The following is a 27,465-nucleotide window of genomic DNA, read 5'->3' as shown; positions in this document are numbered from 1 at the left end:
AGGCAATATTTGTGATTAGTACTGAATTTCTTTTGGTTTTCTGGCCAATTTAATAACCGTTAAGATTGATACTAATAAACAAGTCTAGAAAAACACAATCTCTACTCCAAGGCACACTTTCAAAAATTACTACCAAGTTCCTCTTCCTTTGATAAAAAAATTAAAACATCAAAAACAATGCATAGGCATTGTATGTACTACATACCTTTAATCCTAGCACTTGGGAGGCAGAGCGGGGAGGTGGATCTCTGTGAGTTCGAGGTCAGCCTGGTCTACAGAGCAAGTTCCAGGACAGCCAGAGCCACATAATAAATAGACCCTATCTCAAAAAACAAATAAAACAAAACCAAAAACCCAATAACAGAACCACTGTAGAACTCTAAAAAACAAACAAACAAACAAAAAAACTATTTTGTATTATTTCAATAGCCTTAATATTTAAAAAACATGTAAACATCAAAACTGAAACATGATCTCTGTGAGTTTGAGGCCAGCCTGGGCTACAGAGTGAGTTCCAGGAAAGGCGCAAAGCTACACAGAGAAACCCTGTCTTGAAAAACAAAAAACAACAACAACAAAAAACCTGAAACATTTTAATGGCCTTACTGTTAAAATATTTCTTTCATATTATATCCCTAAATTTATATATGATCTCAAACTGTAGCTCTATTGTTTAAGAGATGGTGGGTAGTATCAGTGGTCCCTGGAATTTTTTCTATTAAATATAGATTGTTACCTTTATTGCAAAGTAATATAAACAAAGCTAAGTAGGCTTTCTTTCTTTTTTTTATTGGTATTTTATTGGTTTTTTTTGTTTGTTTTATTATGTTTTGTTTGTTTATAGGTGCTTTGACTGTCTGTGTACCAATTGGTGCTTGTGGAGGACAGAAGACAGCATTAGATCCCTTTTGGTTGTGAGCTGCTCTGTGGGTGCTGAGAATTGATCCTGAGTCCTCTGGAAGAACAGCCAGTGCTCTTAACCTCTGAACCATCTCTCCAGGATCTGGTTTTCTTTCTTTTTCTTTTATTATTTATTTATGTTTATTTTATGGGAAATGGTGTTTTACCTGTGTGTGTATGTGAAGGTGTTGGATCCCCTGGAGCTGGAGTTAAAGACAGTGGTGAGCTGCCATGTGGGAGCTGGGAACTGAACCCTGGTCCCCTGGAAGAGCAGCTAGTGTTCTTAACTGCTGACCCATCCATCATCTTTCCAGCCCTGCTAAATAAATAGGCTTTCAAGACTCTCTGAAAAACTTAATATTACTAAAATGAGCAAGTAAGTGCTATGGAATCCCAGTTGTATTTCAGATATACAGCAATATTTTATAAAGCAAGTGAGCTGTGTAAGTAGGCTCAGTTAGCAGAAGCACATATGGTGCATGGGACAGAGAAGTTGAGAGCAATGACTCCACAAAGTACATGTATGGTAAATAGGCCTGAGATTTCCAGGTAGAACTTCCATACACAGTAGCAAAAATCTCCAAGAAATTATAAAATATACTACTCTCAAGGGTAAAAAGAGTTATATTCTTTCAAACAACAAGGATGCCAATGACAGTATTTAAATGCTAAATCTGGACAGATGTTTTATATTCATTATATAATATTATAGCACCATATGAAAGTTCTATGATTACATATGCAATTTTCTAAAAGAAAATGGTATTTGGAATTTCTTTTAACTAGAGCACAATACATTTTATACAAACCACTGATAACTTCCAACATTATACAGCACTAACAACTTGCCTCATCCACAATTCTTATGTATTGTATTACTTAGTTTAACTACATCACTGAGTATTGGGTAACTTCTACTACACTGTGGAACAGCTAAGTTGATGGAAAACTCTAAAGCACCATCATTATATTAAATATAAGTCACTGAGGAAATCAAGACAGTAAATGTAATTGTAAAAAATATTTAAAATATGATACCCAAATTTTATCTTAAAATTTAAAAGTTAATTTAACAATAAATAAATGACAGGCAAAATAGGAGACTATAATTATATTACTAACTTCCTTTACATGAGGGCGTAATTTAACATATATAGATTTAATTTTTCTGAAGTCATGTTTATGGATTAATCAATACACATGTATTGCATATAAGGGAAAAAATAAAGAACAAAAAAAATTACTTCTATGACAAAATCTCAAAAAAACTGTCCAAAGTCTCATGAAAATCTCTTTGGCCTCAAACCTTCAGTGACTCTCCTCCTGCCTCTGCTTCTCAAGTGCTAAGGTTACAGATATGAGCCAATGTGCCCAGCATAAAAACCTTAATCAAAGTCATCATCTAATGAACTAAAGTAAAAGGAATCCTGCCCATGTCCCCCAGAATTTAAGAAGTTATCAAGACCAAACAGAAATAAGACAACAATAAACAAGATGGAAATCCCAACTCAGAATTTTCTTGCTTTTAAAACTTTATAATGGACAGCATACAGAAAGCTTGCAGTAGTGAGGATGTGTGAAAAGCACATTCAGAGCATTCCAGCCAAGCCAAGCAGAAATTTAGTACTTAAAACTCTCACACTTACAAACACACGCTGTGAGGGTGAGGCACAAACAGAATCTGTAGTTTATAATTAGTTTGCTTGGGTAAAAACAAGAAAGAAGAGCCCAACTACCTCTGAACACTGGGCCAGGCTCAAAATCAAACACTATTTCACTGGGGACAGAATGTAGGAGGGGGCTGGGAGTCCGGGATTGGTATTTCCGAAGACAGCGCATCAGCTGGTTCAAGGGGGCTGTTAGAAGAGAAAGAGAGGGGCAGGCAAACACAGGAAGACAGACACACAGAAGAAATGAAAGAAGTCATGGGGAATAAATTAGATGAACTGAAGCCTGCTTTACAAAATAATTCTGGACGGATTTTTAAAAATCTGCTTATATTTTCATAAAAACCCCAATGAATTTTTTAAAAGTGACTTATAACAAAGATAAGAAATGCCACTTGGTTTTAGGTACTAAGCAGGCTCTTTCTACTACGTTAACTGTGATGCTAACATGATGGAACACTTAATGCTGGATGTGTTGGGTAAAGTTATCAGCAGCCACAGCTATTAAGACATGAAAGTCAAACTGGCAGCAACATTAACTGGCAGGCTCACGGAATAACAAACAACAAAACTTCTTGAATAGCTATGTGATACAGTTCATACTGAGTATATATTCACGCTTGCTATTTGATACCCTCACAGAAGTCCAGAACCATAACAATATATGGCTTATACAGTCTTTACTCAGTATAAAATACTGAGTCTGGATTTGGACCTATTTTGAAGATATAGAAGGTCACAGTAAAGAACCCAGCTCTAGGCATGGTGTGCAGCTAATATGGTCTTCCTTGTAAGACAGAAGGCAGCTGAGAAGGTAAATACAGAAGACCTCTTGAAAGAAAACTTCAAGACAGTCTCAAATGCCATCTCTTAGAATATATATGGGGTACATTATTATAGAGTTTTCTTGTTTTTTTTTTTTTTTTTTTTTAGAGTCTTGCTATGTAGGCTTAGGCTAGCCTCAAACTCATGTTACTCCTGCCTCAGCTAGGATCACAGGCATATGCTATCACACTTGGCTCAAAAACCACTTTCTTAAATAATATTTTCTTTGCTGGAGGGGAGGCTAGATGGAAATTCTATAAAAAAAAAATCTTAATGTAATTTCTCATCTGTATATTTTATTTACTATACCAATAGGAGAATAACTGAATTTTTCCATTATGGGTCATTCCATGAAATAAATGTACATTTCAAATAGATCAAGAAAGTTGATGAGAAATGCTTGATGAAGTCTGACAAACTGAGGAGATGTGGCAGGCAACCCCAAAGAGTGATTTAGAATGATTTAATCTGATTCTAAGCGCCTCTAAGTATTTGGCGGAGGCCAAAAGAAATTTAGGACTCCATACTTGAAGGCAGGAGAAATTAAAAAGTGGATAAAATAATTAAGGATCTCTCCTTGGTAGTGTATTTTAAAATCATGGATGGTACATTTAAGACTTTCTTTTATGTCTTCTCATTTTCTCTACATGTTATGGCTAATTTTAAATTCTGCTAGCAGTAAATGATAACTACTATAAAAAAACAAAAACTGATTTGGTTTTCTCTACACATTTTTCTCTGTGTCTGTTTCATGAAAAAAGCAACTCTAAAGGAGACAAGCAGCAAAGCAATTACATTTTTGCCTTTAAAAAAACACACACACACACACAAAAACTAAAATTACTTACCTCCATCACTACGAAACCCCTGGTCTCTAATCAAATCCTACAAACAAATAGTAAAATACATTTATTCAAAGCACACAGTAAAAAAGTAATAACAACAAATGAATTTTCCACTATGCATTAGCAGAAGGGTTAAATCAAAACACTACCTGTCTTATAATTACTTCATCAAACAAAGGCTATGAAGTTAGCTAATGTACATGATAAACACTCAAGTCTGAAGCACTTGCCAACCTAGTCCTACGTGAAAGGTTATTAGTCCCGATCAAATGCTGAAATCCCTTTCAGGCCACTCAGTGGCTTCATCAATCCTTAAAGAAAATTCTACTGGCACATATTAAGAGCCATAAAAATGTTCATACCCTTTGATCCTGTAATTCCACTTCTGGGAATTTTTCCTAAGGAAATAATTCAGAAGAAAAAATGATATGCACAAAGATGTTTAGTGCAGCATTATCCATCACACCAAAAATCAGAAATAATTATTTTCCTATGATAGGCATTTTGACATATTATGGTTATGGTGTATCAATTTAATGAGTAGTACACAGTTACCAAAAACAATTATGAAACTTAAAACATGAAACATGTTTACATATAATAAAAAATACAAAATCAAAAGTACACTGAATACTATCAGAAAAATGTTTATGTACAACATTAAAAAGGAGGGGAGAGTCAAAACAGCTCAAATAAGAATTTTATTTAAATTGGTCTCTATTATTTAAAATATAGCTCTTACAACAATGTTGGTAGTAGTGGAAATTCCATAAGTAATGAAATTTGGATTCTAGTCTGAATAACTTGGATTAGTTTACTCAAGTTTAACTTAAGTGTGAGAGACTGAATGGCCCCTGATGTCTCTAAAAAGGTCACTTGCAAATAGGCTTACTGAGTAAATGAAGAGTAAATTCTTTACTGGTTTATTTTTATCATGTTCAGTGTACTATATAAAACCTTCAACACTATCTACAGAATAATCAATAAATACTCACAATTTCAAACAATGATGTAGTTGTTAGGATTGTCTGGCTACTATTATATAAAAATCCAAAGAGAAACCCTATCTTGAAAAACCAAAAAAAAAAAAAAAAAAAAAAAATCTTGGTGGTTTCACTACCTTTCAGTGGTTTTGAGAGCTTACACACTGTGAAATGTAGACATATGGAAAGTAAGTAACAGCTTAAGAAGCAAGGAGAGATAGACCAGTTGACTGCTAATTTACTACCAATTATGTGGTAGTGTTGACAAGGCTTTTAGTGATATACAAAACTAAAGACTTTTATATAAAGACATATTAAAACTAAGATGATTTGATAGTCTCCAGATCCATGAGAACTGGCAAAAGAAACGACACTAGGAATTAGGCTTTGGTGAAGCAGCTGAAGAAATCTGAGTTGGGGTGGTGAGGAATAGACTGACATGTAGAAAAGCAAAGGGCTTTCTAGACAGAAGGACCCCCCCAGGGAAAGGTTACTACCTCTTTCTTGTTTACCTGCACTAGCCCTGAAACTCCCTATAGCTATGGCCAAAGGTGGCTTTCTTCACTCTTAGAAACGACCACCATTCCCCACCTAAGCTCACACTTTTCAATCTCATGTGGGTTCTTAAAAGCTCCTTGTTGATCAATCTACTTGATTGAAGTTAACTAGGAAATTCTAGTACTCTATAACTACTATTTTAATTGTTCTCATTTCTTCTAGTCACTTGTCTCACATTCCTCTGATTCAGCATCCCAGAAGAAACAGACCACCCAGGAATGTCTGGCAGTACCTTTATTATCAATAAACATTGGCATAGTAGCATCAGCTATGTCCTCCTCTTCTCTCTCCCTTCTCCTCTCCAGCCTATGACACAGCACAGGCTGGTCTGGCTTCCAAATCCTGATTCTCTTGCCTTTACCTCCCAGGGCCAAGTGGTGTGGACCACAACTGACTTCTAAATTCTTTTTATGTACTGTGGTTGTTTGAACAAGAATGGTCCCCACAGGCTCATAGGGTTGAATGCTTAAGTCACCAGGGATTGTAATTGTTTGAAAGGATTAGGCTGGAGTAGATAAGGCCTTGAGGTTTCAAAAGCCAATGCCAGACCCAGTCTGTCTGTCTGTCTGTCTGTCTGTCTGTCTATTTCTCTGCCTGCAGATTACATGAAAAACTCTCAACTACTGTTCCAGAACCTGCCTACATGCCACCATGTTCCCCACAACGATGATAATGAACTAAACCTCTGAAACTGTAAGTGAGCCTCCTCTAATCCCCAAATGCCTTCTTTTGTAAGAGTTGCTTTGGTCATGTGTCTCCAACTAAGACATGTACCATAACCCCTCTCCCCCCAAAACTCCATCATTTCAAGTGCTGAACATGGTGGTGCATGCCTTTAATCCTGGCACTCAGGAGGCAGAGGTAGACTGAACTCTGATTTTGAGACCAGACTAATTTACACAGACGTTCCAGGGTAGCCAAGATTATAACTCAAACAAAATGAAGCAAAACAAGAAAAAAAATCAAATTAATACCAGCCCCAGGGTATTTATCCCATTTCATGCAGTGTGTAAAGAGATACATCTACCTTTAATTTATCATGGCTCCTGCAAGACATCATCTTCAATTTCCCGGAATCTTATCACCTATTCTCTACTTACTACCTCAGCCTCTCGCACTAGTGTCTCTCTCTCCAGGTGTAAGATGTGTTGGAGTCTTCGTTTAAAAACAACTGTTCTTCAAGTTCTTCTGTCATTCCTACATAGCCAAGTTTCTCAAAACTGACAACCATTTCTTCCCCTGCTGCCTTCTATTCTATTTGCCTTTGAAATCAAAACAACTCGAAAATTTCTATTTAGTTGCTGATTTGTTTGAGGTATGATCTCTCACTGGCCTAGATCTTGCTATTGTAGACCAGGCTGGCCATGAACTCACAAAATCTGCCTGCTCTGCCTCCTGAGTACTGGGATCAAGGTGAGCACCATGACACCTGGGCCCAAAGACTTAAAAATTAATGGTGCTGGGGGACTGAGTCCAAGGCATATGTCAGGCAAATGCTTTATCACTGAACTGTGTGCCACAGCACCAATTAATTAAAAAAAAAAAAAAAAAAAAAAAAGTTGCGCGCGCGCGTGCGCGCACCAGCCACAGTTTGTGTGAAAGTCAGAAGCCAACTTTCTGGAGTTAGTTCTCTCCCTCTACTGTGGGTTCTCAGCATCTGTTGTCAAAGCTTTTGTAAAAGGTCTTTCTTTCTTTTTTTTCTTTTCTTTGTATAGCCTTGGCTGTCCTGGAACTAGCTCTGTAGATCAGGTTGGCCTCGAACTCACAGAAATTCATCTGAGTGCTGGGACTAAGGCATGCACCATCACCACTGGGTTTGTATGTAGCAGGTACTTTTATAAGCTGAAACATCTTGTCAGTCCCCTACACCCATGGTATTTAATTGTTAAAACTCATTTTAGTCCTTATCTTACTTGAATCTTAATGGTAAGTGGCATCCTCTCTATCAGCAGGGTTTTTTTTAAAGATTTATTTATTTTATGTACGGGTATACACCTTTATGCCAGATCTCCCTAGAGATGGTTGTGAGCTACCATGTGGCTGCTAGGAGTTGAACTCAGGACTACTGGAGAAGTACCCAGTGCTCTTAACTGCTTCCACCAGCATTTTTGAAGTGCATTTACTTGTCTCTGTAGTACACTTGCAAAGAGCTCACAAAGGTAATTGAGAAATGGTCTCTGCTACAATGTTAAGATTCACCAGGTTATGTTTTCTTTTATTTTTCTTCAGGTTTGTATTTTCTACTCTTCCCAATTTTATATACTCTTTGAGTAATGTAATTTATACTTATGGCTCTGATTAACACAGACACACTGTCAAGTTATATCTCCATTTGTGGCCATAATATTCCCAGAGATATCCTAAAGTCACTCTGGGTAAAATACAAAACTGTAATTTTTCTATAGGTTTCTATAAACCCTGTCCTGGTTTATAGCCAAGTATCTATATGCTAGAAAGCCAACTGTTGTCTTCTGCCTCTCTTCTTTACTGATATATAGTAGATAAGTATAAGAAAAGAAAGTCAGGTTTAAACGACTCCATTTCAGTCATTTATTAGCTATGTGATCATGGGTTGATTTCTTAAACTTTTATAAAGTGAATATCCTTCAAAATGAAATAAAGATAATATATTTCTCAGGAGCCTTGACCAAGAAAGCTTATTTAAAACACTTGGCATACTTGACACATAGTAAGTACTCAGCTATTTCCATGACTTCTAAGAACCCTACCACCACAGTCTCTACTCCCACAAGTCATTTGCTCTCTTTCTTGCCACTAGTATTACTACTGAGTTCAAACATTTATCATATCTTGCCAGGAATACAGCAAAAGCCACACTGTTGACAGTTCTGCCCTTATCTATGTTATCCATTTGATCCACCTTCCAGATTACTACTAAAGATTTTTCTGAAATATTGAGATGATTTATCACACTCAAAATGTGGTTTTGGTCAGATGTGGTGTACCACCATACTTACAAACCTAATACTCAAGACATGAGGTAGGAAGCAAGTTCAAGACCACTTTGGGCTACAGAGTGAGTTGTAGTCTCCCTCCCACGTGTTTCAGAACTCCGACCACTACTTTAGAGTCACATATGAAATCAGTCAGTGTTGGTATTTCCTACTGTCACCTTCCACCATTTGTCAGCCCTTTCCTGAACCCTGGACTCCTATGATATCAACTATTAATTCCGTCCATGTACTCTACAACCTTGTATATACGGTTTCCTTAACAAATACCTTTAAAAAAAGAATCCCCTATATAGTGTACTTAATAAATCCCTAGCATTTACCTTCTATAGTATAGCTTCAAGGTTGTCCCTTTGCAGCTAAATATTCTTACATCTAACCAGGTAGAGCTCATGACACACTTTCTGTGAACTAACATATTTTTTGTGATTATTTGCATGTCTGATTCACGCACTAAACTGTGACATCGCAGAGGGCAAAGATGATGTGTTAATTCATCCTAAATCCCTAATTGCTGAGCCCAGAGTCAAAGGTAAGTCTTTTTTCTCAGATAGTAAGTGAATGAAATGAGCTTGAATAAAAATTTTAAGTTACTGAAAGCTTTCAAACAAGGGAATGGGTGATAAAAGTGTCATTAAAAACCATCCTGGTACTCTCACAAGGATGAAAGAAATGGATGAAGAAAAATTAATGGTAGGAATAAATGCAGTAAACTGCTCAAATGAAGGATAATGGAGTCAAATTGTGGTATCAATAAGTCAGGATAGTTTGAAACACACATAAAGAGGAAAATGTGTTTTGTTATGGCAGTTACGGAAAGGATGAAAGAGTAAGACATAACACGATTCTTCAAATAGCTAAGGCCAGGAAACCAGGAGGACAATCACAATTAGAAAAAAAGGAAAGCTGTTAAAAAATGTTTTTTTTTTTCAAATACATATGATTATTGAACACACAAAGAATATGCCTAACCTACAAATACACTCTGACTCCTTTTATTTTTCCCAAGCTCCTTATTCCCTATCTCCCTCTTCTACTTCTCACTTCCTGTGTATTTGGGTTTACATAGAGACAGGATGGCCTTAGTTAAAAACGGCACTAGGAAAAAGCCACTTAAATGAACTTACTCTCCCCAAAACATAGGGGAAAAAAACATAATAAAAAGTAGGAAGAAAGTCTGATTTTAGAATCCCTTACTTGTGATTTATCTTGATAATTAAATTAAAATTTATAATAAAGTTATTTCTAAATTTCAGTTAATAAAGTTTAAGTTATAGTTCTAACTATATGATTTAAAATATGAAGAATTGCTTTTGTTGGTTATAATGCCAAACTCAGGACAGGAAAATATAAATTCTTAATGCCATTTTTATAACACAGTAATAATTGCACAAAAATCTTAGAGAGGACTTCATAAATTCACTGAAGGGCTTCTATTAATTCTTATATTCAAATCATTTTAACTTAAATTTTTTTCAGAGATAGTGTCAGAAAAAAATGAGAATAACTAGAACTTGTTAATCGCCCTAGAAGATGATAAGGTTTCTGGATCTGTAATTCATGTGAACCTAGCATTTAAATGACAAATGAAAGGTGGCATTTACTTCCAATCTATACTAAAAATATAACAGAAAAACAAAAAGCACACCTGAGTTGTTTAGTTTTAGCAGTGCTAGTACTTACGTCAATATTGACAGGTTCAATTGTGTTTATATGAACATTGGGAGCTGAAGAGGACCGGTCTCGCTGCCCAAACTGATTCCGATGATCTTCATCTGCTGGGCGGAAGGGCTGTGGAATTGGAATGGATTTTGAAGGAGATGGACTGGTGAGGATTTGGGGCCTGGAAAAATCAAGTCATTGGAAAATAAGATTTGGAGCAATTGTATAGATAATAATACTTAAAATGAAAGTTATAAGTAATAGTAATGGCTTTAAAACAAGCATTAGTTAAAAAAAAAAACATAACTAGCATTAGTTAAAAAAAAAAAAACATAACTACAACTAGTACTGCTAAAGCTTTCCTCAAAAGCAGACCTTCCAGGGACTATCAATGATATAAGAACAATGATTCTGATCCAGGAAACTCCAGAGGAATCTATAAACAGCTAGAAATTACCTGTGGTTAGTCAGCAGAAGCAGCTCTTGTCCTTTAAAATCATATATAGAAATAAAATGCTCCATCCAGGTAGAGACTAGCTGAATAAAATATGCTGTTTCTTATATACTATTTCTTATAATCTGAAGTTACTCAAATGAAAATTTTAAGGAAGTACTTAGGAAGTTACAAATAGTTTTGAAAATATACCTATATATTTCAGGACCCCAAAGACATAACTGCTGCTTAATGCCTGTATTTTAATTAAAATTTCTACAATATCAAAAGATCATTTTCAAAATTTCAGAAGATAATATGGCATGGTGCCAATTATCTTTCCTATTCAAAATGTTTTTTATGTCTCGTCATTAACACCAGAGACAAAAAAGATCATTAATATTAAACACTGAAGCAAATATTAAAATAAAAAATTTGGGATGTGTAGTTTGGAGGTACACAGGGAAGCCAGAGACTGGAGTCAGGTGTCTTCTTTTCCACCTAATTTTTTGAGGCAAGGTCTTTTCATTGAACCCAGAATTTACAATTGGTTCGACTGGCTGGCCAGCAAACTCCAAAAATCTTCTTGTCTCTGTCTTCCCAGCACTGGGGTCCCAGGTTCAGACAGCCACAGCCCAGCTCTCTGAGTGGGTGGTGGAATCCAAACTCAAGCCCTCAAGCTTGCAAGGCAAGCACTTCGGCTACTGAGCCAAGGTCTTTCCAGTCCTAAATTATTTTGATTAAAATACTCCAACAGGTTACAGTGTAACCTATTTTTTTTTCCCCATAGGTAATAGAATCTATGATTACTGGCCTAAAAGAGCCTGGCATGAAGTACACTAAGAATTTGAAACTAGAGTATACATACTTAAAAAGACTCTAGACCCTCAGAAAAGATAGTCAGGAGTAGGGAAGTGATTACTACTCGGGGGAGGAGACAGTGAGATTCTGACTAAATTCAACTGGACCATGCTCTTTTTATACACTGGTCATCCTTTTACCCCATCTTAGAAAAACTAACCAGCTTTATTTAATTGTTAGTAGACTAGAAAAACAATGTTGAGTTAACAAAAAGACAGTCAATAAGGGGAATTAGAAAAGAATGGTAAGAAAATATAAAAGGAGAGGCCAGTGAAATCATTCAGTTGATAAAAAGGCGCTTGCTCCTAAGCCTAATGATGTGGGTTTGATCCCTGGGTCCTATACAGTGGAAGGAGACCTAATTCTCCAAAGCTGTCTTCTGACATCCACACACGTGCCTCAGAGCATGCACATGTGCACCCACACATAGTAAATGAATATAATAAAATTTTTTAAGAAAAAAGTAGGGCTGAAGGTATGGCTCAGAGGTTACAAGCACAGGCTGTTCTTCCAGAAGTCATGAGTTCAATTCCCAGCAACCACATGGCTGCTCACAACCATCTATAATGAGATCTGATGCCCTCTTCTGGCATGTAGGTATACATGCAGACAGAAAACTATATACATAATAAATATATAAATCTTAAAAAAAAAGTAATAGGAAAGGATAGAATGAAAATTTGAGGCATAAAGGTTAAGAGTGAAAAAAAACCTTCTGAATAAAGCATGTCATCAGAATCTGGAGCACATGGTCATAAGGATAAAGGACAACACTTTAAGAGATTCATATTAACTACATGAGTGTTTAGAAAGAAATAGCAAATAAACATTATTCACTAAAAGAATGAGCATAAACCCGATTACAATGAATGGAATTGGGAGTTTGGGAAAGTTACCATGTTTCATCTGTGTCCTTTATGTTTTCAGGCTATCAAGAAACTCAGTTTGTGACAAAAGCTGTCCTTATTCTTGCTTTATAAAGCTAAACATGGCCTTTGCTAAGGAACTTTTGAACAGTTAAATGCTACTAGTTAATAAAGTATTGTGAAGTACAAACTGATAAGCTACTTGTAGTCTTAGAACAATTCAGGACTAGAAACCAGAAAACCCTGAATTAATCAGAACTCCATAGAATACTATAATCAATATAAAATGTGACCTAGAATAGGTATCCAGGCAATAAATCTTTCCTGAAATTTACTAAGTTATGACTATGACAGAAATATGAACTGAATAACAAGCCAGAACTCTGTATACAAAGGACAGTGATTCAGAAACAAGGAGAAACAAAACCCTGCACTTAATCTGGTAAAAGATGAGGCTTGTTATATAAAATCAATGTGATATATTAATACCATCTGGAGGGTGAAGGTGTGCCTTGGTTCAAAGTTAACTTGTCTAGCCTTGAAGGCAAATATATGATAATTATGGAAAATATTTCATTACCATACTCCAATGTACTCAAATATGTACACAAAATCTTAATTCAATGCTTAACAAAGAAATCTAATAATAACTTGGCTTCTCATGAATATCTTCCCAAAAAGAGTGTGGGCTCATCCACCACAAGTCTGGTTTAGGTAACAGGTATGTTCTCATTTAGTCTGTTTTGATTTTGTTTAATTTAAGCTAGTATATTCCCAACTCTCATCATTTTCAGAAAACTGTGTGCTGCGGCATCTTCCTTGGAGCAAGGTAATTGATAACACTTATGGAGGACTTGGCCAGCCTCTAGGTGACTTTCTCCAAGTGGCATATCTTTTTACTGATCCTGCCACCATCCTTTTTAAAATTAAAACAAACAGCATTTTAATTCTAACACTCCTTAGAAAGTTACTGTACATAGAAGATTTCTGTGTCCCGGCCTGCCAGTGGTCAGGACAAAGCTCTCTTACCCGCCAGTCCCACAGTCGCCTGGAACCAAGTAAACACACAGAAGTTTATATTATTTATGAACTGTATGGCCATTAGCTCAATCTTATTACTGACTAGCTCTTATACCTAAATTAACCCATAATTTTTTTATTTATGTTTAGCATGTTGCTTGGTACCTTTTCTCAGTTCTACCTTCACATCTTGCTTCCTCTGTGTCTGACTGGGACTCCTGACTCAGCCTTCCTGTTCTCAGCATTCTCCTCTCTGTTTATCCCACCTATACTATACTTTCTGTCTGGCTACTAGCCAATCGGCATTTTAATCATCAACCAATCAGAACAACACATTCACAGCATACAAAAAGACATCCCTAGCAAATTACTAATAGTTTTAAGATTTCAGTTTTAGGTTAAACTATTTAAAATTTTTTGAAGCAAACAAAGTGACTGTTTCTGTTCACTGATATACAAAAAGGAAGTAATTATCTCTTACTTGTATTCGACACTAGGCAATATATTAATTTTTCAAAATTTCTTGTTATACCCATACTTGTTTCAGGACCATAATAATTATTGTCAGGACTAGTAACAAATGCAATATTGTAATATAGAACATAATTGACATGATGGCTATTCTTGACTGTCAACTTGACTACATCTTGAATTAACTAAAACCTAAGCATCTGGGCACACCTGTGTGGGATTGTTTTCTTAATTACAGCCTTTGAAGTGGGAAGATCCACTTCTAATCTGGATCTTTGATGTAGGAAATTCCACCTTTAATCCAGATCTTTTGATGTAGCTAGATCCACCTAAAATCTGGGCCACTCCATCTGCTGGCAGCCTGTCTTCAAGGACACAAATGAAGGAAGTCTGCTCTTGCTCTCATTAGAAGTGCTTTTCTTCATGGGCATCAGAGACTACTTCAGGACTCTGGCACACAGTGTAGACCAACTGAGACCTCCAGACTGAACTTGACTGTTGGACCTTCCATTAGTGGACAGTTATTGTTGGACTAGCTAGACCACAGCCTGTAAGCCATTCTAATAAATCCATATAAAAATATACAAAATCTATAAACATATTTATATCTAGATATAGATATGTAGACACACACATACACACACACTCTAAGTTCATTTTATAAGTTCTGTTCCCCTAGAGAACCCTGACTAAATACAACTGGCTTCTATCTTTACAAAGGTAATTTTACACACTGACAAAACTACACAGTGGTTACATTTCCTAGTGATATAAAAATATATTCACTACTTAAAATAAGACTTTTATTTTTAAAACTTATTATTGTGAGTGTGATTGTAGGTGTGCACATCCTATGGTGCACACATGGAAGTAAGAATGTCATTGGAGCCAGTTCTCTTCCTATTTGGAGGCAAGGTCTCTTGTTACTGCTGTGCTGATATTCTTGCTTCTATCTCCCAACCTGCTCTAGGAATGCTGGGATTACCACTACATTTGGCCTTTGTCAAATTTACATAGTCATGCTTTTATGGCAAGCACTTTACCTATTGAGGAGCTATCTCATCTCACACACATCCCCAATTCTGCGTGTGTGTGCGCATGTGCGCACGCACAGGGAGAGGTATATCCATACCAGAACCCAAAGGAAGTCATCAGGTGGCCTTCTCTATTACTTTCTGCCTTATTTACATAAGGGTCTCTCCTTGACCAGGAACTTTCAACTAGACTGCAAGCCAGCTAATCCTAGCAATCCTCCTGTCTCTACCCCTTTGCTGCTAGCCTCACAGGTGTGCATGGAAGCATGCCTGGGCTGTTATGAGGGTGCTAAGATCTGAACTGTGTTCTTCATTCTTGCACAACTTAGCTGCTGAGCCAACTCTCTAGCCTCCCTCCTTCCCTCCCTTTTTAAAATAGGGTCTCATGTGTTTTAGGCTGCCTAACACTTCCTGAGAATGATCTTGAACTTCTGATTCTCCTTCTTCTATCCCCAAGTCCTGGGATTAGAGTTAACCAGCATGTCTAGTATATGTGATGCTGAGAATAAAATTCAAGGTTTTGTGCATGCTAGGCAAGCACTCTATTGACTGAGCTACATACTTATCCTCCAATTTGTTTTTGAGACTAGGTCTTGCTCTAGCCTAGGCTGACCTCAAATTCAAGGCAACCCTCTTGTCTCAGCCTCCCAAGTACTGAGATTATAGAAATGAGCCACTACTCCTGGAAATAGAAATTTATTTTGTTAATTTTCTGTAACCCATGAGACCTTAGGAAGACTGGCTTCATAAAAATTGCATATTAAAAGTATCAACTTATTGTTATCATTCCTTCTGGTATAAGTCTACAAAGAAGTATGGGCTGGACAGATGGCTGTGTGTGTAAATGACTGTCCTAGCCTAAGCACCTCAGTTTGATGCCTGGTTCCACAGTGAAAGGAGAGAATTGACTCCAGAAAGTTGTCCCTTGACTTCTACACATGCACCATGGCATATCACACTTACACAAACACCTACATATCACCACTCACACAATACATAAATAAGGCCGGGTGGCGGTGGCGGCCGCACACCTTTAATCCCAGCACTTGGGAGGCAGAGGCAGGCAGATCTTTGTGAGTTCGAAGCCAGCCTGGTCTACCGAGTGAGATCCAGGAAAGACGCAAAGCTACACAGAGAAACCCTGTCTCAAAAAGCCAAAACAAATAAACAAACAAAAAACAAAAACAAAAACAGTTTTTTTAAGGTCCAAAGAAATAATGTACTGTGAAGAATAGGAGGAAGCAGGTAAAATGAAAACAAATACTTATGAACTAAACACTTCTGAAACATTCTAGGCTAGAATGCTATCTGCAAATGTCCTTTTAAAAAATTATATACTTCCAGACACAGCATAAATAATCTTGCCTCAATTACAATGGGAAAAGAGTAACAGACCTAGGCAAAAAATATTGAAGAGCCAACTTAAAATATTGTCTCTTTTCTTACTATGAATATAATGCCTTGGAGATACTTTTACAGTAAATTCTTGCTTTCCCTCCTAAACTGATAGTATATTACTACTTTTTTTGTCCTTTAGGAATATCCTTCCTTTCTGCACATTGCTTTCCCTGCAGCTTAGGTCGTCTTCTTCACCCTATTTTTTCCCTGTCTATCTGTATTTCACTGCTAAGTAAATTTTCCCTTTAAAATAATTGTTATCACATTGGTAACTTGTTTGAAAACCTTTATTCTCCCATGTCGTCATATCTCAAGTAAATACCAGCCTAATGTCAAGATTCTTTACTACTTGGTCACATATATAGCATTTTTCCTCTTCCAGTTTTTTATTGTTATGTAGCAAAGGTTAGGCTCAAATTCACCAACTTTCTGCTTCAACCTAATAAGTGCTGGGATTCTAGAAGTGTGCATCACATCAAGCTCACAAATGCTACTTCTGAATTTAGACAAGCCTTTTGACTGACTCTGAAACTTACTTTCTTCTCTGGACCCTAATACTGGCTTTGATACCGTAAGTTCACTCAGCTTCTAGCAATTTTTTAAAGATAAGTTCAAATCTCATCTCCATAATACATTCTTGAGTACATTATATTTTCTTGCATTCTATAAATATAAAATACTTACTTGACCACAAAGTTTAATAATACTCTATTATGATTTGTATTTTTAAAAAATTGTCATCAACTTGTTTGTAATTTTTTAAGTAGAAGTCATAACATTACTTGATAAAATGGCAAATAAAAGTGTAAAAATTTTAAGTTGCTTTTTTCACAGTTGATCTTAAAATATAATTTACACCAGCTTTAATCCCAGTGATTGATTGATTGCGTGTGTCTTTGTGTGTTTTCCTTTTTCAAGGTAGTAACTTACTGTGTAGACCAAGCCAGCCTCCAACTCACTGAGATCTGCCTGCTTCTGCCTCATGAGTGCTGAGGTTAAAGGTGTAACCTCCATATCAGGCTTTTAATCCCATTCTGTACAAATGCATGTAAATGCTTGAATGCTGTGATAAAATACATTGTTGGGGGGAAATATCCATAATTTAACAGCTCCAATGTTGGAAAGGTTTTACAATTACCCAAAAGATCCACAGGAAGGCAGTTCAAATAGCATGTCATTAAACAGCAGGAATCAAATCATACCCAGTAGAGTCTGAGGGGGGTGCAGAAGGGGATCCAGATGTAAGGGCAGTCTCTGCCAAGGAGGCCTCCTCCTGTGGTACTGGGTGATGCTCAAAGAACTTGGAGACAAACAGCAAACTGTGAGGCGAAAACAAAACAAAACAAAACAAACCTAACTTGTGCAAAACCCAGAAGTTTCAATACATGAGAACACAGAGGTAATGGAAAAGTACGAGAGATCAAGTTTTACTTTTGCAAACAACTGTTAAAATTCAATTAAGTATATTTTTGTCTAAAGGTTTCTTTAACAAATTACATTGTACTTTCAAGAGATCTAAAACTAATTGTTCTTTTCAATCAATTTCTATATATTACAGGGGAAAAATCATGCTTTGTGGTTTAAAAACTAAAAGGAAAATATCTAGTGGTAAGTTAGATTATCCTTTTTGTTTTTTACTTTGAGAGATTCACTGTGTAGCCCTGACTCATTGTGTAGACCAAGCTGACCTTTAACTTACAGAGGCTTCTGCCTCCTGAGTAGCTGCTAAGTTGGATGTATCATTATAATTTACTTAAAAGTCAAATTCCATTTCAGCAGCAACAAAAAGAATTACAGAAAAAGATTACGATAGAGTACATCTAGTCTATTAGACATACTATAGAATAAAGAAAAAAGAAATTTTAGAAAAAAATTAATTGTATATAATTATTCCTTTAAATAAAAGAAAAAGGGCCAAAGGTGAAACAGACAGACATGGGTGAGGTGAATGTGAGGAAAGAATACTAACATAAGGAGTAAAACAGATCACAGAATCAGACTCACTGTTCCTTAATTCAAACATTGTTCTATATCCACCCACAAACTATGTAAAAGTGGTTTTCTTTTTTTTTTTTTGAGCTGAGGATCGAACCCAGGGCCTACCACTGAGCTAAATCCCCAGCCCAAAAGTGGTTTTCTAAGGAAGAGAGTATGAAATGTAAGCTTCATGTGCAGTGGACTCAGAGTTCCTTTATCTGGGAGAGAAGAGCCGCCTGCACTACTTGTTACTTTCTGACCAGACTTCAAATATCCTGTAACAAGTGCACCGGGTAGAACATCCCTCACTGGCTTTCAAAGTATACTAGTTTCACATTATGAAAATTTAACTATAAAGTAGTAGCAAAGAGGTTCTTTGTGGATTACTTACTCAAGTTGGTCATAATTAACACACATCAGTGGAACCTCTGTACTACAACGCTGGTGAAACTTATAACCACATGTTTGACAGCGGAAACCCTGGAAAAGCAGCTTTCGACAAAAGTCACAAAATGCTAAGGTGAAAAAAGTTTTCCGTACCTGCAAAGTGAAAAATCATAAAGGGTTTCAATGCAAGAATCCTTTTATAAACCAACACATTCGCTCTATTACTTAAAATAACAATTTTAAATATATTTATAGCATATACAGTCACATACCAAAATATAATATTAAAAACCAGGGGAGATGAAATATTATTTCATCCTAATATCCAACTTAAAAACTCAGAAGTCAAGATGATACAACAAATACAAGAACTGAGCCCCCTGATGTGTTATCCAATCCCAAGAGGTCATCAAGCAACATTTAAAGAGACTCATGTATGAAATTCTCAAGAAAAATTAAAAATTGAATTAAAAAGAATAACTGAGTTCAAGCTTGACAACATAAAAAAGTAGAAAAAAAAGAGGAAGAACAACCAAAGGTATAATTTAATTAGTGCATTAAGAGGAAAGGTAAGAAAAATAGCTGCCAGAGCTACCAGCACAAGAAACAAAGATATACTTATTTAAACTTTCATAGTTATCAAACAGAACAACAAGATGGAAGAGAGGAGAGTTATAATGCTGCAAATGAGCTAATCCTAATAAAATCAGCAACCAGCATATGATGTCTAAAGCTGATAAAGCAAGAAACTGTGGCTAAAAGATATATAAAAGATATAACAAAATAAATGTTCAAAAATCTTGAAAAAATTATCAGTGACTTTTAATGTACAACAGGTATCAAAGAAATAGCACTATACTATGGGGATTTTTCTTCCCAGAGGGAGAAATTCTATAAACTATTTATGTGCCATAGTAGGTAATAGGCAGAAAAGTATGTAACAGAAAAGCTCTTAATGACTATTCAGAATGCTGATAGTAAGGATGACTTCATTCTTGGTTGTGTATTTTCAATCATCTAGGTTTTCACTTTTTAAAAACCATAATCAGTAAGTAACAAGTATAGTTTATTTTATATCATGATCCAGTATATACATAAACCTATAGCAGTAGTTACCAGGCTGTCTCTGAATTCCCAGTGATCTGCCTGTCTCTATCTCCTGTGATAGGATTAAAGGTGTGTGCTACCATGCCTAGCTCAAAACTCTATTTTCAAAAAATATGTATTTAGTGAATAGTTACTCAAAATTATAGAATGGCACATAATCCACTCTGGCCTTTCAAAAACCTTTATATAGTGAGGTCTGTTTCTTCAGTTTCCCCATCACCTGAGAAAGCATGTGAAAAAAGTAAAAGTTGTTTCTAGCTTTCCTCCTTTTCCATTTGCCTATGATTATACAGAAGTAAAAAATACCTCCTTTGATATTATTTATATAATGAATAACTGCCAAAGTAAGCATCTTTAGTGAGGCTGCCATTATTTCAGAAAACAAAGCACACAGACACACATACACAAACAAAATCTGACCTTTTAGCCAACCATTCAAATCCTTACTCACTGACAGTTTGTTGTATCATGAATTCCTGAACATCCTTCATTTGCCTACCTAGTGTGCTCTTCCTGCTATTTATACATATTCCAACTATGTATATCTGTTGGTTTTATATACACATACACCGACACATGTGTCGGGGTTGGGGGAGTAAGGGAAATAGAGAAGAGAGCAGAACCTCCGAAGGAGTAAAAATAAGTGGGTATGCATTTGAGTATGAATTTTAAGCAAACCCTATGTCTGCAAAGATACTTTTGTGAATAAAGGTAAACCTAATGAGATGTATTATTTCTTCTGGGACATTGCTTATGCTCAGTGTAGAGTCTAAGCATATCTAAAGATGTATGGTAAATGAGGGGTGGTGATTAGGAGGCTGTTGCATGCTAATAACAAGTTTAAGCTAGGTTTTACCAAATACCAAAAAAAAAAAAAAGGAAAAGTCTCAAGGAGAGTTCAATACCCAACTATTCGATTTTCCCATCCACTACCTTATTCTTCAGAAAGGTGTGTGTCAAGATATAGGCAGTCTAACTTAGCATATAGTATTTTATAAATATAAAAATTTATATTTTGGGGCTGGAGAGATGGCTCAAAGATTAAGAGCACTGACTGCTCTTCCAGAGGTCCTAAGTTCAATTCCCAGCAATCACATGTTGGCTCACAACCATCTGTAATGAGATCTGGTGCCCTCTTCTGTATACATAATAAATAAATCTTTTAAAAAATTTATATTTCTATTAATAGAGGAAAGGCACCAAATTTCTATTTTTATAGGCTACTAGGCAATCATTACAAGAATAAAGCTAGGTGTAACTAAAAAAGATTGACATTCACAAGTCCTACTGATGAGAAAATTAAAAATAAGGTCCATCACATAGCATGAGCCTAGTTTTCCCTTAAGAAAGAGAGAAGAATAGGAAGTAACGAAGAGGAAACAAGTAATCTTTGGGCTGACCACCATGATTTGTGTATACAGAAAACCACAAAATTACGTACTCATCTATACAAATGCTGACTTCTAGGAAAATTTCACTTCACTAGGTAAGACTTTTACATCATACTAATTTTGTTCCTTTTTTAATTACTTATTTTATGTACATTTTGCCTGCATGTATGTCTGTATAAGGGTGTCAGAACCCCTGGAACTGGAATTACAGACAGTTGTGAGCTACATGTGGGTGCTGGGAGTTGAACCTGGGTCCTCTAGAAGAGCAGGCAGTACTCTTAACCACTGAGACATTTCTCCAGCCCCTAATTTTTGTTCTTTTAAAGAGACATGTTACATGTTTATTAAGTTACAAAGAAAGAATAAATATTAAAATAAAATTCTTTAAACACAAGATTTTAAAGAACAGAACTTAGGTAAATTATCAATCACAAAATTACTTATCTCTATTTCATATTCCCTATATTTAAAAACATTCAAAAGAAACTGACCATTTTTTGACAGTTCAAATATGGAAAGGTACATACAAAGTTGTGTGTTGTAAGTGGAACATTCTCCAGTACTTCTACATGTAACTCCTCTCCAGTAAGCCAGGAAATATCAGTGTCCCAGCCAATTGGTTTCTTCTCTCTGAAATAAATATAGGCAAAACCTTTCTTGATTTTTTAAAAAAGATTTATTTATTTTATGTATATGAGTGTTCTATCTGCATGCACAACTTTATGTCAGAAGAGGGCATCAGACCTCACTATAGATAGCTGTGAACCACCATGTGGTTGCTGAGAATTGAACTCAGGACCTCTGGAAGCCAGTGCTCTTAACTGCTGAGCCATCTCTCCAGCCCTTTCTTGGTCACTGTACCCCAAAATATTTATAAACAGCATGCTGAAAATATGAACATGGTTATGGAGGAACTAATAATAAGGAGGTTTGAATATCTGGTTTTACATCATTAAAAATTTCCTAATTTTAGCCGGGAGGCAGAGGCGATTGCCTTTAAGCCTAGCACTCAAGAGGCAGAGCCAGGTGAATCTCTATGAGTTCAAGGCCAGCTCTGGTCTACAGAGTGAGATCCAGGACAGGCACGCAGAGAAACTCTGTCTTGAAAAAAAAAAATCTTAATTTTTAAGTTTAATTTTAGTAAGTGTATTACTCTTAGACAAAGAACAGTACATACATTCATTTTTAAGTCAGTTCCAGGAAAACATAGTACAACAGCCAAACCCAGATTGTTTCTGGGGTTTAAAAAACAAAGCTGGAGCCAGGCGGTGGTGGCGCACGCCTGTAATCCCAGTACTCGGGAGGCAGAGGCAGGTGGATCTCTGTGAGTTCCAGGATAGGCTCCAAAGCTACAGAGAAACCCTGTCTTGAAAAACCACACACACACACACACACACACACACACACACACACACACACAAAAGGGTTTGGGGATTTAGCTCAGTGGTAGAGCGCTTGCCTTGCAAGCGCAAGGCCCTGGGTTTGATCCTCAGCTCCACATGAAAACAAAACAAAACAAAACAAAACCCCAAAAAACAAACAAACAAACAAACAAACAAAAACAAAGCTGGGCAGTGATGGCACACGCCTTTAATCCCAGTACTACGGAGGCAGAGACAGATGGAACTCTTTGAGCCTAGATTACAGAGTGAGTTCCAGGACAGCCAAGAACAGCTAAGGCTACATAGAGAAAGCCTGTTTTGAAAAACTAAAACAACAAACAAGTAAAAAAGCACCCCCAAAACACAAAGGTATGGTCTTATCTACCAATTCAGAGAAAAACAGTATTCAAGGAACAACATGCCTCAAAATGTAGATTCAAAACATAAACATCTTGGAACAATATTACTTTATGAAAAATGCTTCAATATAAAACGTTAATTTTGGGGCTGGAGAGATGGTTCAGAGGTTAAGAGCACCAACTGCTCTTCCAGAGGTACTGAGTTCAATTCCCAGCACCCACATGGTGGCTCACAACCATCTGTAATGAGATCTGGCGCCCTCTTCTGTATACATAATAAACAAATAAATCTTTAAAACGTTAATTTTGGTAGACTTTTTGTGGAACTATGAGCTTGTATTTAAAAAGGAGGACTATACAAAGGCACATTATCTAAACTAATCACATTCTAAAGCAGTGGTTCTCAACCTTCCTAATGTTGCAACCCTTTATTGGTGACCCCCAATCATAAAATTATTTTCAATGCTACTTCATAACTGTAATTTTGTTACTATTATGAACTGTAATGTAAACATCTGTGTTTTCTGACGGTCTTAGTTGACCCTGTGTAAAAGGGCTGTTTAGACTCTCTAAAGGGATTGTGACCCACAGCTTGAGAACCATTGTTCTAATGGTTCACCAATTATAAAAATTATAAACTTTAATAAAGGCATTTATTTGCCACAGAAATAAACTGTATAATCACATAAATTACCAATAGCCTTCAAAATTTCTTCAAGAATAGTATTAGCTTGAAGGTGATGTTCTAAATCTATGGTAAAAAATATTTCCTCCCTTCCTCCCTTCCTCCCTTCCTCCCTTCCTCCCTCCCTCCTCCCTCCCTCCCTCCCTCCCTCCCTCCCTCCCTCTCTCCCTCCTTCCTTCTTTCCTTACTATTGTGTAAGAGCATTTTGCCTGCATGCTTGAGGAGACCACAAGGTTTTAGATTCCTTGGAACTGGAGTTACAGATGGCTGTGAGCTGTCATGTGGGTGCTGAAAATTAAACCCAGGTCCTCTGGAAGAACGGCCAGTGCTCTCACTGAGCCATCTCTCCAGTCTCTGAGGTTGATTTTTCAACTCCCTAGATTTGGATAAAGACTACAAAACAAACTCAAAGCTTTATGTCTCATTTCTTTTCAAAGAAAATCACACAACACATACAAACCATACCCATCCTGAATTCTGTAAACAGCACAGCACTCTGGGATAAGACCTCTCATCATCAGTGCTTTCTTTAGACTGTCTCGGACTGTAACGCCACATCTTGCAGGTACCTATGACATAAATATGCGTAAGAGGTAATGGGAAAGAGGTTTTTTTTCAAATAGTTTCATAAAACTCAGTCATTTATCTTATAACATCTTTAAAATATTGCATGGATTCCTTGAGTCAAGTACAATATCATGTCTATAATTTACTTATTAGTATAAGGAAATTATATCAAGTTAACTATTATTTTACCAATTTAAAGAAAAACTAAGGCTAGGTGTGGTGGTACATGACTTTAATCCTAGCACTTGGGAGGCAGAGTCAACAGGATTTCTGTAAGTTCAAGGCCAGCCTGGTCTACATAGCAAGTCCCAGGGCAATCAGGACTAACTAGACTGTCTCAAAAAAAAAAAAAAAGGACTGATATTTTATTAAAATTACATATTCATATATATGAACAAAAATATAACAGTATTTTCTACACTATATACACCAACGGTCTCACCACTGACAACACTTAGAGGTCAACACTCAAAGTAATATAAAAATTTTTGTTGTTGTTTTTGAGACAGTGACTGTTGTAGCCCAGGCTAGTCTAAAGTTCTAGATCGATCTTCCTATGTCAGCCTCTCAACTGCATCAGCACAAGTGTATGCTACCATATCTAGCTGTAAAATTAATTTTGGCCAAGCGTGAAAGCTGTTTAAGTCTTCAGTTATATTAATGATTATTCAGAGATGCCTTACTACCCTAAATAAAGCAGAAGAAAATATCTGTTAGGATATATGTGGAGGCTGGAGAGGTACCTCAGTGGGTAATGTTTTGCTGCTCAAGCATGAAGACCTGCCTGCGTTTGGGTCTTTAGTACCCACTAAAAAGCTGAATGTGGCAGTGTACATCTTTAACTCCAGTGTAGACTCTGGGGAAGGGGTGTCACTGGCCAGCCAAACTAGGGGAGTAAGTTCTAGGTTCACAGAGAGACCCTGTCTCAAACAAACAAACAAAACCCTCAAAAGACACTTCCCATTGATCTCTGGTCTCTACAAGCTCATGCACTAACAGGCATATACACCACCATCACTCACCCACCCAGAGACAGACATACAGTCAAGGGTTGTCAGGAAGGCAGGCAGGCACACACAGAGACAGACAGATACTGATCTGATTGATACCTGATGTTTAGTTCTCAAGTGTCTCTATCTGGACACTTGCCCTTCTCTAGAATTGCATATTACTATTGAGGCTATCAATAACTTTTTCTGGCAACAGATGGTGTACATGTGCTAGTTAGGTGCTAATCCCTTATGATATTAACAGGTCCAGGACTAAATATATGACCTTCTAAACAATACCTGGGTTCTTTAGACTGAGGCATGGACTTTGGTTGAGAGATGTTCCTGTTGTTACTATAGTTAAGAGTGTGCCAACGGACTGATTACATGTTTCCTAGAACACTGAGAAACTATCTATTGACAGAATAAAACAAATATAGGGAGAAGTACTAAGCTACAGGCCGAGCTTTCGTAATTATTAAGAAGTCTCCCTGTCATTTTTTGGGAGCTGGCTGGCATGACAGAGAAAGACTCGTTACGTGTGTGTTGAAAAACTTATTTCAGGCGTCAACCATAGGGATGTCAGCCATGAGTTCATGTTACTGAGCCAATAACAATATATGTACTCATCTGAATATTTATTTGCCACAGGAAAATTCACACCTAAACAAAATGTTCAAACTTCATCGTAAAAAATTGAAACAATCATTGATTATCCATGAGAATTCATTACATTACTTTACACATGTTTAAATTCTTCTATAGTGAAAAGTTATTTACAAAACTTTAAGGAGTCACTTTAAAATTTGGTTGGACATCAAACATGTTAAACACTGAATTATTTGTACTAGTACCTTGATAGTGTAATTCATTTTTCCCCCTTTTTTTCTTTTCAAAACAAGATTTCATGTAGTCCAGCCTGGCCTCAAACTCATTATGTACCCATTCCTGTCCTTCCTGCTTCCCAGCATTTTGGATCACAAATGTGTCATGGTTGGCTTTGTAAGATAAAGGCAAGCTTGTGGTATATATAAACATGATACAGTTAGCCCTTAAATAAACTGGCATAGAATACATATGCAAATCAATATGTAGATTTGAATACAACTTTAAATATATAACTGGCTAGTTTTATGTCAACCTAACACAAGCTATAATCATCTGACAGAAGGGAATCTCAATTGAAAAAAAATACTTCTATAAACTGTAGGGGCTGGAGAGATGGCTCAGCAGTTAAGAGCACTGGCTGCTCTTGCACAAAACAGAACATTCATCCACTTAATAAATAAATATATACATACAGCATTGCAGGTAAGCCTGTAATCATTTTCTTAATTAGTGATTGATTGGGGAGGGTCCAGCCCATTGTGGGTGGTGCCACCCCTGGGCTGGTGGTCCTGGGTTCTATAAGAAAGCTGACTGAGCAAGCCATGAGGAACAAGTCAGTAAGCAGGACTCCTCCATGGCCTTTGTATCAGCTGTCTCCAGGTTCCTGTCCTGAGTTCCTCTCCTGACTTCCTTCAGTGATGAACAGTGATATGGAAATTTAAGCCAGATAACTCTTTCCTCTCCAAGTTGCTTTTGGTCATGGTGTTTCATCACACCAATAATAACCCTAACTAAAACATAACTTTCTGGTTTTATGATAATTAATCTTGATGTTGAGTCTTTTTCAGCTGTATTAGACCAATCACATTGTTTTTAAGGAGGACTGCGATATGCTATGCTTACAACATAGTCTTATTAAAGCAAGAGAGAATCTCTTTCTATACCCCTAAAAGACTTAACAGAATGGACAATGTTAGAATTAATTGAATTTAACTTGTAAGGAACCAGGGCCAATGGAATGGATTTATAAAGGTGGTATCTTTTACTACTCAATTGTGGTCCTAATCAAATCAAAATAGGTCAATCAGTTAAACTTATTTAAGGACAAAAGAAGCCCTTTCATTGTTAGAAAAGCTCAGAACTTTTGAGAAACCAATATTATTCTTCCTGCCTACAAAAAATGTACACCTTCGTTGGAGATTTATTTAGCTCAGTGGTAGAGCACTTGTCTAGCAAGTGCAAGCAAGGCCCTGGGTTCGGTCCTCAGCTGGGGGGAGGGTAGGACGAGACAGGGGTGG

The 27,465-nt window shown here is 36.6% G+C and overlaps 1 protein-coding gene across 7 annotated transcripts in view; it reads right to left on the bottom strand.

Moving 5' to 3' along the window:
- Braf (B-Raf proto-oncogene, serine/threonine kinase) overlaps positions 1–27,465 on the bottom strand; it is a 132,115-nt gene that overhangs the window by 44,649 nt on the left and 60,001 nt on the right. Inside the window, exons 4-11 of one of the 7 annotated variants that reach the window (XM_036180737.1) lie at positions 24,240–24,352; positions 21,885–21,987; positions 18,864–19,012; positions 17,698–17,814; positions 10,434–10,593; positions 4,600–4,635; positions 4,241–4,277; positions 2,637–2,756 (exon numbers count right to left, since the gene is read on the bottom strand). In XM_036180737.1, the coding sequence (XP_036036630.1) occupies positions 2,637–2,756; positions 4,241–4,277; positions 4,600–4,635; positions 10,434–10,593; positions 17,698–17,814; positions 18,864–19,012; positions 21,885–21,987; positions 24,240–24,352 (835 nt within the window). The remainder of the gene's footprint in view (positions 1–2,636; positions 2,757–4,240; positions 4,278–4,599; positions 4,636–10,433; positions 10,594–17,697; positions 17,815–18,863; positions 19,013–21,884; positions 21,988–24,239; positions 24,353–27,465) is intronic. The other 6 variants (XM_036180739.1, XM_036180742.1, XM_036180740.1 and 3 more) reach the window with 6 other exon arrangements.

This window comes from Onychomys torridus, chromosome 3, assembly GCF_903995425.1.
Source record: "Onychomys torridus chromosome 3, mOncTor1.1, whole genome shotgun sequence".
NCBI classification, from domain to species: domain Eukaryota; kingdom Metazoa; phylum Chordata; class Mammalia; order Rodentia; family Cricetidae; genus Onychomys; species Onychomys torridus.
Note: the sequence above shows the minus strand (reverse complement) of the source record. Positions and strands in the feature narration are given on the sequence as shown.